This window comes from Lissotriton vulgaris, chromosome 8, assembly GCF_964263255.1.
Source record: "Lissotriton vulgaris chromosome 8, aLisVul1.2, whole genome shotgun sequence".
NCBI classification, from domain to species: domain Eukaryota; kingdom Metazoa; phylum Chordata; class Amphibia; order Caudata; family Salamandridae; genus Lissotriton; species Lissotriton vulgaris.
The window spans coordinates 1417233033-1417249735 of NC_141696.1; the positions used below are offsets into that span (position 1 = coordinate 1417233033).

The 16703-nt window shown below is 45.9% G+C and overlaps 1 protein-coding gene across 1 annotated transcript in view; it reads right to left on the reverse strand.

Annotated features, from left to right (window-relative positions):
• Positions 1 to 10985, reverse strand: part of LOC147698844 (uncharacterized) — a 45909-nt gene extending 34924 nt beyond the window's left edge. Inside the window, exon 1 of the mRNA XM_086936279.1 lies at positions 10745 to 10985. Coding sequence (XP_086792405.1) covers positions 10745 to 10985 — 241 coding nt within the window. The remainder of the gene's footprint in view (positions 1 to 10744) is intronic.
• Positions 10986 to 16703: the final 5718 nt, after the last annotated feature.

Below are 16703 nucleotides of genomic sequence, written 5' to 3' on the forward strand. Positions count from 1 at the left end.
TAACGTGGCCTCTAGACAACAAACTTCTCTGGCATAAGTAGGAGCGGTTTAGGGTCAGGGTCCCTATAGTAAAGCATCTCAAGGTCAGAACGTGCTTTATGTATGAAAGTGGGATTTATGTAGATAATATCCTGAAATTACGTTTATAACGGCGGGAATATTAAACAACAGTAGCATGATTTTTAAATAGATATAAGCAAGAGAAGTGGACTTGATAAAAAAATACATTTGCATTTAGATTGTGGAAATACTTGCCAGAACGTAAAGCTACAGATTGTATTGAATTTTACTACTAGAGTTGTGCTGTTCCAAATGTTTCCTAAATTCCCAATAAAGATACACCTGCGTCTGTGTGTGTGTCTTGTGTTTGATATTTAATTTTGATATTTAATAAAAACTGGTATTTCACAAGAACAACTATATCCATGTGAGTCCCATATTTTTCACTATTGAGAAAGGTTGAAAATTCGGAGTGTAAAATGGAAGTCAGGCCACAATTGGAGGGCGGCTGCCAGTAGGTGGCGCCCCTCCACTATTGACAGTGACGACCTCTGAATAGCTGAAGGTATTATTATAATTGTATTATACTTGCATTTATATAGCGCTTACTACCGCTGACGAGGCGTCAAAGTGCTTTTTCGGCGGGTAGCCCGCTACTCCGGGACCCATAGAGGACTAGTGTTTAATTAGTATAGTGAAACATGCAAGTACATTTTAAGTGGTGGATAGGTTAGTCAGTTATTTGGATTTGGAATGATAGCAGAAAGCAAAAGTTTGTATTTATTTATCGCTTGTTGACGCACGCTATTCAGGAAGCCTATAAAGGATTAGTGGTGAATTATGAGGTAATTTCAGTCGTGGATAGTAGTCAGTTACTTGTAAATGTGTTTGTATTTATACAGCACCTTCTACCCAGAGGTCTCGTAACGCTGTATTCATACCGCTGTGGAACCCTTCCTGGCTTTCCTGTGAGGTGTCCACTCCTGGGCACCCCCAAGGTGAAGCCAGGCATCCAAGCGCTGCTGGGGCTGTTGTGGAGATTAAGCAAGCTATTGCCCAGAGTGGGACCCATGATAAGACTAGGCACCGAGGCGAGAATGATCAGGTCCGGGGAGATTGAGTCCAAGAGACGCTGAGGCAGGAATTGAACCCTGGTCCCGGGCGAGACCTCTGCATCAGGGTCTCCCGCTCTACCATTGAGCCACGCTTTTCCACTTGGAGTGAAAAGGATAGCGAAGGAACAAAAGGAGAAGAAAGATTTGCATTCATATAGCACTTGTTACCCCTGATTGGTGTTGAAGCGCTTTTCTGGCGAGTAGCACGCCACTCCGGAACCCATAAAGGATTAGTGTTGAAAATTAGTATACTATAAATATGAAGTAATTTGAGTAGTAGATATGTTATTCAGTTATTTGGGCAGTATATTAGTATAGTTGAATATGGAATTTGAGAAGTGAACATGTTAGTCTGTTAATTTTGATTGAAAAGGATAGTGGAGGGTTAAAAGAGTGAATGATTTTTATTTATTTGTTTATTTGTTTATTTTTTTTAGGTCTTAGCAGTAGGAAGAGGCTTTTGGATGAGTAAAAAGTAGTTTTGGAGGCGAGGAGTCAAAGGGGAGAGTTTAGAAAGGTTTGTTTTTGGGGATCAGTACAGTTAAAGATGTGTCAGATGATGCAAGGAGGGGTAGAGCAGGAGAGAGTCTGGAAATGGTTATTTTGGCGATAATAGCAGTGGTATGGGGTTTGGGATAAATGAGAGAGTGGATGTAGAGGATATACTGATAGATGTATAGGATGAGAGATAGGGTAGTGCATTGGAAGGAGTAGTAGAAAGAAGTTTGAGATGAGTGAGAAGGTTGGGCTAGAAGATATATTGAGCGAAGTATAGGCTGAGAAATAGGCTAGTGCATTGGAAATGCTAAATTAGAAGAAAGTGATAAATATACATATCCATTAGTAAATTGAAAGTATATAGATACATAAAGGAAGTAAATATATTTAGATTAAATATATTGATAGAGGCACAGGATGAGAAATAGGGTAGTGCTTTGGGTATGCTTTTTCAGCAGAAAAGTAACAGACATACAGATCCAAGTACATGGAAGGTACATAGATGCACAATGGAAGTAAGTACATGTAGGCCAAAGATGATTTTTATTTATTGATTAATATTATTATTATTATTATTATTATTTTCTTTCTTTTCTCTTAACAACATAATTATTTTACATGTTTTATAAAGTAATACAGAAAGATAGGTACATATCTACAGTGAAAACACATGCTTATATACAGAGGGATATGCTGTAAATTTCTGTTTCCATATGGTGCTTATGTGGGGAAGAGCCAAATCTTGAGTAGTTTTCTGAAGATAAGGTGGTTGTTGGTGAATCTTATGTTGGGGGTAAAGAGTTCCATAGTTTGGCTGCTTAAACAGAGAAGGATGTGCCACCCATGGTTTTTTTCTTGTATGGTGGGATTTTGAGGAGAGATGCTCCTTTAGAGCGGAGGTTCCTTTGTTGAATGTGTTTGTTGATTTTATTCCCGATGAAGAGTGGTCCTATTCCATATATTGCTTTGTGGGTAATACAAAGCAGCTTGAACGTGGATCTTTAGGAAACCGATAACCAATGCAGGGCTTTCAAGGCAGGGGAGATGTGGTCTTGTGGTTTGATATGCAAGAGTAGTCTGGCAGCCGAGTTCTGAATCCGTTGTAGTCTTTTCATGGTCGTTAAAGGTGATCCATGGTAGAGGCTATTGGCGTAATCGAGTTTGGATAGAACAAGGGAGATAGTATCTTGGACCTTGTCTGGAAATCCCAAATGAGGGAACATTCGTCACAGTGTTTTTATAGTAGCAAAGCTTGATCTTGCTAGTTTATCCACTTGGGCATTCAACGACAGCTTGGAGTCCATGGTCATACCGAGGTTTCTTACTTCCTTCGATACTTTAGGCAGTGATCCCAGTTCATCAGGCCATGCGGCAGGCGGGTTGTAATTTTTCCAATCGCCACACGTGAGTATTCAATTTGAGATGGCTCCAAGTCAACCACTGATTCACGGTTGTGAGGCAGCTGAAAATTGGTGATTTTCCAATGTCTTTGGGGTATTCCAGTTGGCGGAGTATTTGCGTGTCCTCTGCATAGTTGTAGCACGTGAGGTGACATTTATTGATCAGTACTGGTAAAGACTTCATGTAAATGTTGAAAAGCATGGGCGACATGATAGAACCTTGAGGGACCCCTGCTTTTGTGGAGTACGATTTGGACGAGAAACGTGGGGCATGGATGACATTAGTTCTCTTTCGAAGGTAGGACTATAACCAGTCTAGAGAAGTTCCCTCTATGCTGGCTTCATAACGTCTTTGTTTCAGAGTGTCATGGTCAACGGTGTCAAAGGCAGCTGAGAGGTCCAAGAGGAATAGCGCAGCAACCCCGTTGCGGTCAACGGTATTCTTTAGGTCATCCCAGATGGCAAGGAGGGCAGATTCAGTGCCTCTTCTCGGACTGAATCATGTTTGGAAATCTGAAAGTATGTTATTCTCTTCAATGAATTGTGACATCTGGGCGAACGCTGCTCCTTCTATAAGTTTGCCCAGGAAAGGTCCATTTGTAAAGGGTCTGTAATTGTCAGGGTTCATCGGGTCCAAGTTTGTTTTCTTCAGTAAAGGGTGTATGTATGACTTTTTGAGTTCTTGTGGAAATATTCCAGTAGTTAGGGAATCATTGATGATTCTTCTTACTGGAATGGCAGCAGAGGTTGTTAAAAGAATTGTCTTGAAAGTTTGTGGCGGACAGGGGTCATAAGGGCTGCCGGCAGGCCTGCTTGCTTTGACCAAGTCCATACATTCATTGTGTGAGATGTGTTGAAAGAAACGGCGGGGCTTGATTAGAGCATTCTTGGATAGCTGTTTTGTACAAGGGTTAGTGCTGGTGCTTTGTTTCTGTTTTAAGTACGAGTCCAACATGTCTGCTTTGTCCGTGTAATGATTTGCCAGTTTGTCTGTGAAATCTAGAGTAAAAGGATGAGTTCCATCTAGGCAATTTGGTTTTCGAAATTTATTGAGTATTTTATATAATTCTTTATTTGCACATTTAGCGTTTTGAATTCTGTCTGAATGGTACCTTTTCTTAACTTTTTTGATAGCCAACTTACATAATTTGTTAATTTTCTGTGGGTGAAGTTTGTCTTGTTTTGCATTTGTTTTGAGCCGGGTACGTTGCAGCTTTCTAATTTGCTGTTTTGTGTCTTTTATTTCTATGTTTCTCCAAGGCGCTTTTTTTTTCTTTTGTTCTGTTGTGTGGCTTTGAGTGGTATCAGGATGTCAAAAGCTTCCTGTAGCCACTCTTATAGATTCTGAACAGAATTTATGGTTTCCAGATTTATACTGGATGTTAGTTGTGTTTCCAAGTGTTCCAAATTGAGTTTGTTCCACGGCCGATAGGTGGATGGATGTAAGGTAGTTTTAGGTGAGTCGCTTAGTGTTGTTTTATGTTGGAAAGCAAGCAAGTGGTGGTCTGAACATGTGACTGGAGTTATAGTTTGAAAGGTAACTAGTTCAGTATTAGCAAAAATGACATCTAGGATATGTCCAGCGGTGTGTGTCGGATTGTGGACAATCTGATGCAGGTTTCAATGCGTCTAGGCCGGTGATTATTGTTTTTGGATGGGTCATATTGGTTTTATCAGACCAAATGTTAAGGACACCCAGAATGCATAGGTTGGAGTGCATTGTTATCAGGTTTGAAACTGTGTCTAGAAGTGCGTCTGGGAATGTTGCCTTGCTAGGTGGAGGTCTGTAAAGGAGCAGGAAGTTACAGGTGGAAGACGGTGTAGGATTGCATCTTGTTATAAGAGCCTCACAATTCTTTATGGAGATGTTGTCAACTTTAGTGATATGTATTTTTTGCCTGAATACAACAGCTAGACCACCTCCTTTTTTGGCTATACAAATTTGGGTGATTATTTGATAGCCTAGAGGAATGGCTTCATGCAGGACTGGAGCCATATCCTCTCCCAACCATGATTCGGTTATGAATAGTATGTCTGGTTTTGCATCGATGAGAAGGTCGTAGATGTGATGCTTGTTTTTAGAGAGGGATCGAGCATTTATTAGTAGAGAGTATAGAGAGTGGCCTTTGGTGATAGTGGAACTTTGTTTTGTAGAAGAGTGATCAGTATTCAATCAATCAATCAGGACATTTATAAAACGCGCTACTCACCCGCAAGGGTCTCAAGGCACTGGGGGAGGGGGAGCTACTATTGCTCGAAGAGCCAGGTCTTGAGTTGCTTCCTGAAGGAGAGGTGGTCTTGGGTCAGCCGTAGGTAGGTGGGGAGGGAGTTCCACGTCTTGGCAGCCAGGTAGGAGAAGGATCTTCCTCCGGTGGTGGTTCTGCGAATTCGTGGGACAGCGAGGCTGGGGGAGCGGAGTTGTCTGGTGGGTGTGTAGAACGTGAGGCGGTTGTTGAGGTATTCGGGGCCGGTGTCGTGGAGAGCTTTGTGAGCGTGGGTGAGGAGCCTGAATGTGATCCTTTTGCTGACGGGGAGCCAGTGCAGGTGTCTCAGGTGGGTAGAGATGTGGCTGTGTTGGGGTATGTCCAGGATGAGTCGTGTGGAAGCGTTCTGTATGCGTTGGAGTCTTTTCTGTACTTTGGCTGTGGTTCCGGCGTAGAGGGCGTTCCCGTAGTTCAGACGGCTGGTGACGAGGGCCTGGGTGACCGTCTTTCTGGTGTTGGTGAGGATCCACCGGAAGATCTTTCGAAGCAAGCGCAGGGTGTTGAAGCATGAAGATGAGACGGCGTTGACTTGTTTGGTCATCGTGGGAGAGGAGTCCAGGATGAAGCCTAGATTGCGTGCATGATCCGTGGGCTTGGGGGCTGTGCTCAGTGCAGGGGGGAGCATTATTTGTAAGCCCTTTGCAAGAAATTTGATGTGAAATAGCTACAATTAATCTGCAATCAGTGGTAATGCATATATAGTCTTTTGCCTTACCACTGGACATCTGCTCATTGCTTTTGGAAGACTTCTCCAAAATAAAACTCGAGCCCGAATGTAGCCTCACCCTTCCCGGCTCACATCAACTCAGGACTATGATTGGACCTAGTTTACCTGTGACTGGAGTTCAGCTAAATTTGTTTCCCAACAATGCTATTTCCTGTGTCGGTCCATAGGAAGCTTGAAGTTCATTACATCAGTCATCGATGTGAAAACTATACACAAGGGCACATCTCTTGAAGAAAGGGTATGCGAGATTCTGTAGAAAAAGTGGTTCGAACAGAACTGTTTCTGGGCTGCAGCAGGCATCCATTTTACAGTTCCTGCAAGATATTTTCTGCTCAAACCAATTTCGCATGGATTAAAATTTCACATAAAAAATGTGATCATAAATTGGCGGAAAAACTACCCAAAATATGCTTAATGTGAAAAACAGCATTAGTGGCTCATAAAATAAAATGTGCTATTTGTGTTATCATTCTGATAATATGGGGGCTTATGAACAACATAAATCTGGCGAAGAGGAATTGCGAAAACGCCGTAGTTTTCAGATTGCCTTGTGTCTCTCTCATTTTATTATTTCCATAGTTCCTGTACTAAATAAATACAGAAAAAACCGTTGTGGTATAGACTTTGCCTGCACACTGTCTGTCCCAAACGTCTGAAGAATGCTCACTCTTTGGGTCCACCGAAAAACCCAATTTAATCAATACAAATCACCACAAAATTGAGGAGCACAAAGTTTAGAAAGTCAAGAGAATTTATACATTATTTCTGACAAAACATATGACAGCAAAACCATTAGTTAAAGTGCAGTAATCAATTTCTTCCACATGTAGGTTGTTTTTATATCGTCTTTATTCATACAAATCTCCAAAATGTTTGGATAAAACAGGATTGACACGTCCAAAACAAACAGCCTACGCGTTTCGTCCCGATTCACATGGGATTTCTACAAGGCTGTCAAACATCAACAGACACAAATATAGACAAGACATTAGGAAAACAACCAAACTAAATACACTTAACATAAACACAACTTCATGATGAAAAGAGTTGTTATTACATGAGGACATTTTAGATCATTAGTTGTTTGATGGTCATTTTCACAATTAATACATCAGAAGAAGTTCCTGTACTCTAGTCAATGGAAGAAGACAGACAGGTGGCTACAATGTAGCACAGTGGCTATTATCGCCCTTGTGCTGGTATCTATGCAATCTGTGGCTCAAGTAAAGCAGATCATGCGTCTGCGCCAAAACTGCATTGCACACACAAAAGACAGTAAACCACCACCAGAAGTTATGCGCTAGTAGTTTAAATGCCTCCATCTTTACAGGGTCTCCAGCGATGAAAACACGGGTTGCCAGGCGGCTGAAGTTCAAATTTGTCAAGTATATCCTACTCAAAATGCATACTTGGACTTAATGCTTAGAACCCCAGGTTGTTTCAGAACTTTGGGAATCTGTACCTAAGCAATGGCTGGGAATAACTTTCCACTGGTGAAGGTGCTCATGCATATTGGGGGCACACTTTGGATTTGTTGGCATCCATTTGAGGCAAGGGAACATCTGGGTTTGGGGTCTTCAAGCTGTTATAATGCAATAACTTGGAAACCAATGGTTTTCTATTCCACACAACTAGTCAACATACTAGTGGTCTAGGGTGACAGATGGTAAACCTTAATTTCCTCTCATGTACAGCAAAAAACGATAGAGTCTACCATACTGTCAAATGGCATTATCCTACCTTCGTTAGGTAACACTGCATGTCTCCACTGAGCCATTGAAAATGATGCACATTGGCCAAAGTAGAGGGGTTTAGATCAAGAGAGCGGCGCATGGTCACTGGCAGGTGTAGTCCACTAGTGTCTTTATCATCCTGAATCGTCTCATGATGGAGATGCCAATCTTGTTTTCAGATTATGTATTGATTAGCTGGCCGCTGATCCTTATGGTTGCTGCCCTACCTCTCTCCTGGACGCTTACCCTGTCTTGTGCTTGTTCTCAAGACCACAGTGGCACCTTCACCACTCCAAGCATTGCAGACACGTCTACCCAAGGAAGGGAGCAGAAGTAGGGTCTTTTCATCTGGCACTAGGTTTAATTCCACCCTTGAGTGGAGCATTCAAGACCTTAGTATCATTTATTCACTCAGATGAGGCTACTGACACCACCAGGTGGTCATAGCTATTCCAGGGTATTTGTTCTAGACAGTCAGCACTGATGTACCACTGATGGCACGACAAGAAGCCAGTGCCCGAATGGAAAGGCACGAACCACTTAAATGAAGAGTGTCCATCTCACCAGCACAGGGAGTGTCTTTGAGGCATTTGATTGTGCTCCTTACACTGATGGAAGGACGAGAGCTAATTGATCAACTGGTCACAGGTTGTAAAGATACAGCCCAGATGTCATAAGGGTCATCTCTATGTTGCTGGTCAGACCATGGACGTGAACTCTCCAATTAGAAAAAACGGATTTCATCCAGGCCATAGCTTTGTGCTAAACGTTGCCAGGAGTACTCTAGACACCAGACAATGAAGAATTCGGCTAAAGAGTCCTTAAGTTGCAAACTCCTGGAGTTGCATCAAGGATTTTGGAGGTAGTTACCCTCATGTAGTGCAAATGTTATGTTGTTATGTTATGTTATGTTATGTTATGTTATGTTATGTTATGTTATGTTATGTTATGTTATTTTATGTTATGTTATATGAGTCTTATATAGTGCAACGGCTACTCCAAGGGAGTGTCCCGGCGCTTTGTGCTCCAGACCCAAGAGGAGACTGAAAAACATAACAACAACAGAGGAAAACAGAAGCTAAAAATGGAAGCGCACTAACCAGAAAATAACCAGGTCTTTAGACCCTTCCTAAAGGCAAGCAGATTGGATGTGGACCGAAGGGACAGCGGTAAAGAATTCCATAGCTGGGGGGCCAAGAATCTAAAGGACCGACCACCCAGTCGGGCCCTCTTTATACGGGGAACCACAGCAAGTGCCAGTGACTCCGATATTAAGGATCGTGTCGGCCGGTAAAGGTCCAGCCTCTTCTGTAGCTATTTTGCACCAGTGGCATGCAGGGCTTTATGGGCTAATGTCAAGGCTTTGAACATTATCCTCTTCCGTATGGGAAGCCAATGGAGGGATTGCAGCAAGTTAGAGGCACTGGTACGGCGATGCAGGCCAAAAATCGCTCGTGCTGCAGCGTTCTGGGTCACCTGCATGCGCTGTAAGAGATATTCCGGCAGACCCAGATACAGAATGTTAGCATAATCCAATCTGGATCCTATGAGTGCCTGTACAGTTATTCTCCGATGTTCCTCAGAAAGTAAAGGAAAGAACTTTCGAAGCATCCTGAGGATACCGAAACACGTCCCTGTGAGAGTAGCCACCTGGGATTTGAGCATGAGCTCGTTGTCGATTTTAATTCCCAGGTTCTTAGCCCATTTAGATGACTGAGCTGGGGGGAACATGTCGGCAGGCCACCAACTATGCCAATCCGGTTCCGATGGGCATCCGAAGAAAAGTATCTCGGATTTATCCGAGTTGCACTTGAGGCTGTTCAGTTGGAACCAGTTGAAAACAGCCCCAAGGCACTCACGGATACTTTCCCCATCGAAATCTTCGCTCTTACGGCAGGTGAAAAGAAGCTGGGTGTCGTCAGCATAAGAGACGATCCGGGCCCCATAGGACTCCACCAATGTCGCCAGAGGGGTCATAAGGATGTTAAATAGAGAAGGGCTCAGTACTGAGCCCTGAGGAACTCCAACTCCCAATGGCGGCATTTCGGCAGATCCAGGTGAGGCCCAGACCGTCTGTCGGCGGTTGGCTAAGAAGGAACAAAGCCAGTTGAGCACCGTCCCCCCTAGACCGATGTCATGTAATCTAGTGAGGAGATCCTCATGGGGGACGGTGTCGAAAGCCGCCGACAGATCTAACATAACTAACATCACCCTGCCTCCGGCATCCAGCACCTCCTTCACAATCTCTGAGACTTCCAAAGCGCCGTCTCGGTACTTAAGTTGGATCGAATGCCCGATGGAGACGCATGGAGTAGCTCATTCGACTCCAGGAAGTTGGAGAGCACGCTATGAACGTGTTTCTCCAGGATTTTAGTAAGTGCTGGAAGGAGTGAGATCGGTCTATAATTGGACGGAGCTTCCAGGTCAAGATTGGGCTTCTTAAGGAGAGGAATAACCATGGCCTGTTTCCAGGAGTGTGGCAAAGCTCCCTGATTCAAGGAAAGGTTGAGAATAGGATTGGCTATGGGGTTGACAACATCTGCCATTCTAGCTAGGAATTTCGCCGGGCAGGGATCGCGAGGTGAGCCAGATTTAAGATTCCTCATCAATGCTAAAGATGAGGATATCGTAAGAGGCGGGAAGTCCAGCAGGACAGGGCCAGAGGTAGGCAGGTGAGCTATCTCGTTAGACAGAGTCGAAGGATCAGCTGTCGGTCTTGGGGGAAAGGAGTCCTGTATCTGCCTAATTTTGGTAGTAAAAAAGTTAGCAATGGTGTCGGCCCAAGTCTCAGCCGGGACTTCCTGTGCTGAGATCGAACGCGGGGTGGTAAATTCTCGTACAATCGAAAAGATCTCCTTGCAGGAGTTTGCTGCTTCCTCAATTCTTTTAGCAAAGTAGCATTTCTTTCCCTGTAGGATTAAACCATGATAAGATTTCATCATGGATTTATAAATCTGTTTTGCCTCGGTATCATAGTGGGCTCTCCATGCCCGTTCGGCGACTTTACATTGTCTACGGGAGTGGGCCAGCTCCACCGTGAACCAAGGGGCCGAGATCCGTTGAGTATCAGATCTGGGTGGCTGTAATGGGGCCAGCTCATTCAATCTAGCTAAGAGCCAGGACTGCAGGATGTCAAGGTCGTTATCCAGATCACCGGTGTAGGACAGAGGATGGTCCACCAGGGCCTGGGCTAACAGATCTGGAGTCACCCGATGGTACGCCCTGTAGTTACTGCCCTGTTGTCTCATGGCACTGACAACTGGTTTCTCAGTGGCAGATATTTGAAAATGGGCAAGACGATGATCAGACCATAATACTGGCAGAAGTGCGGTAGCCACAATTGGTGAAGTGGAAAAGACCTGGTCTAACGTATGACCTTTGTCATGGGTCGGGCCGAAGAGATAAGGGGACAAGCCCAAGGCAGACGTGATATCCAGCAGCTTAATAGCATCCTAATCCTGAAGATCTTCCATGTGGAAGTTGAAATCTCCCGCCAATAGACACTGCTCAGATCTCAGGACTAGTGCAGACAGGACCTGCTGGAGATCATCAAAAAAAGATCCCACAGGACCCGGGGGCCTATAAACTACAAGACCCTTCACCGATTGTTGAGGTGATAGGGATAGGGTAAAGGCGAGGGATTCGGCGCCCGAGATGGTCTCTGTGTACATAACTGTGCACGTGAGAGATTTTTTCACAACTAGGGTGACTCCTCCCCCACTTCCCTTAGCTCTATCTTGTCTATGGATGTTATACTCAGAGGGAATGGCTGCCACTATGTCCGGATGGGAGGACTCATTGAGCCAAGTCTCAGTGAGCATAAGACAAGTAGGACTGGTCGTAGAGAGGAGATCAAAAATCTCCTGAGTGTGTCTGTGCAGCGACCTAGTGTTAAGGAGTACGCAAAGATGTTTAATGCTGCAGTCCTTCGCGGGACGGGTGGGGAGGGGGATGCTAGTGAGATGCCAATCACAGACAGGGCATTTATGTTTACCCCTATAGTGACCAGGAAATACTGAGTGACAGGACACATCCATAGTGCGCAGGGAGTGGAGCTCCTGAGAGGAGTAAGAAAGCATAATGAAACAGGGGGGAGAAAGTAACAACCAAGAGATCCTGCCACGCCGTACGCCTCCGGGACGCTGACGGGCGCAGACGGGCAGGACTCTGGCACGACTCCGGCACAGATCCGGAGCGTCCGCAGTTCGCGTCCGCTGCGCGGAGGAGGGGAGGAGCTTTTTATAGCGCTACTAGAGCGCGAGGGCGAAGAGTCCTACCCCCAAGATGGCGGCCAAAATCAGATCCCAGCCCTCGGCGTCAATGCTCGGCCGAGGGCGGTCTGAAAACCCAGGTAAGGGGAAGGGAGCAGGTGAAGCGCTTAAAAGCGCTAGGAAGTCTCTGGCAAGGCAGCAACACGCTAATTAATCTAGCGCGATCCTAAACTGCACACAGTTTTAAAATGACTAAACACAAAAGTCACAAAAGTCAAACACACTCAGATAAAAGGTGCCAAGAAAAGGAAGGAGACCTCCCGGCTTCCGCCTCAGGAGGGAAAAGGTTAGGTAGCAGATGGTAATCCCAGATGAAGTGTCACGATTCCCTTTTATAGCGCTACTAGAGCGCGAGGGCGGAGAGTCCTACCCCCAAGATGGCGGCCAAAATCAGATCCCAGCCCTCGGCGTCAATGCTCGGCCGAGGGCGGTCTGAAAACCCAGGTAAGGGGAAGGGAGCAGGCGAAGCGCTTAAAAGCGCTAGGAAGTGTCTGGCAAGGCAGCAACACGCTAATTAATCTAGCGCGATCCTAAACTGCACACAGTTTTAAAATGACTAAACACAAAAGTCACAAAAGTCAAACACACTCAGATAAAAGGTGCCAAGAAAAGGAAGGAGACCTCCCGGCTTCCGCCTCAGGAGGGAAAAGGTTAGGTAGCAGATGGTAATCCCAGATGAAGTGTCACGATTCCCTTTTATAGCGCTACTAGAGCGCGAGGGCGGAGAGTCCCACCCCCAAGATGGCGGCCAAAATCAGATCCCAGCCCTCGGCGTCAATGCTCGGCCGAGGGCGGTCTGAAAACCCAGGTAAGGGGAAGGGAGCAGGCGAAGCGCTTAAAAGCGCTAGGAAGTCTCTGGCAAGGCAGCAACACGCTAATTAATCTAGCGCGATCCTAAACTGCACACAGTTTTAAAATGACTAAACACAAAAGTCACAAAAGTCAAACACACTCAGATAAAAGGTGCCAAGAAAAGGAAGGAGACCTCCCGGCTTCCGCCTCAGGAGGGAAAAGGTTAGGTAGCAGATGGTAATCCCAGATGAAGTGTCACGATTCCCTTTTATAGCGCTACTAGAGCGCGAGGGCGGAGAGTCCTACCCCCCCAAGATGGCGGCCAAAATCAAATCCCAGCCCTCGGCGTCAATGCTCGGCCGAGGGCGGTCTGAAAACCCAGGTAAGGGGAAGGGAGCAGGCGAAGCGCTTAAAAGCGCTAGGAAGTCTCTGGCAAGGCAGCAACACGCTAATTAATCTAGCGCGATACTAAACTGCACACAGTTTTAAAATGACTAAACACAAAAGTCACAAAAGTCAAACACACTCAGATTAAAGGTGCCAAGAAAAGGAAGGAGACCTCCCGGCTTCCGCCTCAGGAGGGAAAAGGTTAGGTAGCAGATGGTAATCCCAGATGAAGTGTCACGATTCCCTTTTATAGCGCTACTAGAGCGCGAGGGCGGAGAGTCCTATCCCCAAGATGGCGGCCAAAATCAGATCCCAGCCCTCGGCGTCAATGCTCGGCCGAGGGCGGTCTGAAAACCCAGGTAAGGGGAAGGGAGCAGGCGAAGCGCTTAAAAGCGCTAGGAAGTCTCTGGCAAGGCAGCAACACGCTAATTAATCTAGCGCGATCCTAAACTGCACACAGTTTTAAAATGACTAAACACAAAAGTCACAAAAGTCAAACACACTCAGATAAAAGGTGCCAAGAAAAGGAAGGAGACCTCCCAGCTTCCGCCTCAGGAGGGAAAAGGTTAGGTAGCAGATGGTAAAACGTGTTATGCTACATTTCATATGTCATAGAGAAAGTGAAGGAACACAGTTATCGCTGACTTAGCGCATTTTCACTAGTGAGTGAGTAGACCACTGTCTTTAGAAAACAGGTAAAAATTCCTGTGTCCCTGACTTTCAGTTAGCTGAACCACAGGACCACCCTTCCCAAAGCCGTATGATGGAACAGCGATACCAATCCACTGTAGGTGGAGCGTGGTCTGCTGAGGAAGAAAGAAAAACGCCTTCGCAGAAATGTAAGGGCAAGCCAAAAAAGAAAAAATGAGGACAGGATCTTCCATCAGCGAGTAGCAACTTTAAGGAAGTGGATGCAGGTGGTGGGCACTAACATTCATCTTTGGAGACCAGAACTCATGTTTCATCATTAGACGTGGACCAGAAGCAAGGGGGAGAAAAGCAGGAAAGAGTTAAAGGAGGAGGCAGAGAAAGATAGAAAAACAGATACATGCATGAAGTGAGGAGAGGAGAAAGAAAGACGCATAATGTCGAATCAAGACAAAGAAGCCTTGGTATCTGGCAACCATGACCTTTCGGCAGCCATTGGTGGCTTGTTCAGAAAAACTTCGGATCCTGCACCTGTTTTCTAACAAATGAAGCACTACAAACAAACCATTCATGCCTGCATGTTTTGATGCCAGCTCTCATAGATTCTTATATATTGTGGAAAACACTAATATGCAGAAGTCGATGTATAGGAAAGATAGGAATTCATCTACTCTTGTTTAAAATACATTATTCAGGAAAGCTCATGTCCCATCAAGCATGAAATTTCTAGAAGTGCAAACATGCCAGTTTTGATGAGTGGAACTGAAGTCAAGCCCCTTGACACCGGTTATGCTAAATCTTGGGAACATGAAAAGGATCCGGAGACACAGCTTCCTGTTAGTATAAGACTCCATTTGCCCTAATGAGGTCCTCCCTCCTCCTGGAGACAGAAGCCCGCTCAGAGCGCAGCCGCTGCCTCTTCAGACCGCTGGCTCGGCTTTGATTTAAGGACGTTCACTTTAATCACCCATCATGTGTCTTTACCAGGACAGGAGGTTGCAGCCATTAGAGACAAGCTGCTGTAAACTGCGCTGCAAGTCACTGGAGCCATGCTCTGTTAGTTTTCCTTTACAGCAATTCGGCGCCAGATCAGCCGTTCTAACAAGAAAGCGCCTGTGGCAAAGGAGAAAAAAAAACACAAAGTAGCAGACAGAGAGAATCACAGTCTTCTTAAAAATAAAGTCAACTGCAGTGTGCTGCTCTGATCTTAGGCGATGCAATGCAATTAACGACACGAGGATTCATCCCTGAAAACAAAGCAAACAGGAGAGCACTACAAGGGCTCCTTAGAATCAGATCCACTGGCATATCCGTCAGGGAGTTTCCCCTCAGGGGGGAGAGCGTCTCCAACCCCTCAGAAGATCTGTCGAATCTGCGGAACGGGAGCAGAGGGTGTTGTGCTACTCTGGTCCTGACTCACTTCACAAAAAGAGCAGAGAGTAGCGGCTGCTACAGGGCAGTAGTGGTGGGGCGATTAAAAGAAAGAAATAAAGGGGGGAAAAAGCAATTTAACTTAGCTCCTGGTGGTTGCCGCTTCTCCTCCGTCTTTCTATCCACGACGCAGGAAACAGGAAGCACCCTGACTCCCAGACTCCAGTAGTCAATCACAACGCTGCTGTGGCCTGCATGGCAGCAGCGTCGTGATTGGGCTGAGCACCGTGGTTTGGCGCTCAGTCAGGGGATGGGAGGCTGTGCATGTTCTCCACCCAGGCTGTACAATATAGCCGGTGGAGAATATTCAAAGTACGCATGACGGTTTGGCCGACTAGTCATGCACACTTAGAAAGTGCTCACCACTCCTCCCCCTGCTCTGTGGCAGCCCAGCCTCGCCCTGTACCTACAGAGCCACTAGCGGAAAATAAAATGATAATAACATGGTTCCTAACATTACCAGCCGCCACTGGGAATGTGCAACAAAGATATGCCACCACAAGGGTGGCGTAACGAGGAATACATCTTTATTTCTTCTTGTTACTTATTCTTTCTAAGTGTGCTGCATTCTTGGATGTGAAGAAGCCTGCTTGGTCTGACATGGCGACGCCGAGTGGTGGCAGGCAGAGCGGAAGACCATAGGTCCGGACCTGGTGCTGCCCGGGCGGAAGGCCGCTTGGAAATCCCTGTGCAGCCACGGATGAGGAGGTACAGCACTTATGAACATGCCCCCAGCTAAAAGGTGCGGCGGCACTGCTGCACATGGAGTTGGGGCTAATAAATCACTTAGGACACTATAAAAACAACAACTGCCTGAATCAGAGAGGACCTGAGGCCTACACATGCAATACACTGTGTTTGGGAACAGGCACTCTTGGATCACGTCGAGACCTGAAAGACACACCCGTTGGGTACAAACAAACCAGAGGGAGTTTATAAAACATAAAAATTAATAATCCCCCGGACGCACTTCTACCCCCCACCTGCGGCGCAAACAGCGGCTGTTAAAGTCACTCTGAAATTCACATCATGGGTTGCACGGAGGGCAAGCAGGCGAAATTGCAATTCACAGCATGCAAAACTGCATCTAATGCTGTGAAGGACACGGAATCACAGCGGGAAGCGGACCCCCCTTTCCTTAAATGACACACAGGACCCGACAGAAAATCCCTACTCCTCACGATACACCATAGCCTTACGTCCATCGAGACCAAAATGGATGCCATGAATATGCATCCATTTTGGACAAACATGATGACCACATACCTAAGGCGGAGCAGCGCATCTGCTCTCTCGAGGACACATCTTCCAAAAGCCAAGAACGCCTCCAAGGCATTGCAAAGTTACTAGAAATCATTGCAGCGAAGAACGAGGAGCTGGAGTTCTGGTGGTGGAGAGGGCGCATCGTTCGCTCTCGGCCAGGCCACCGCCAGGAGC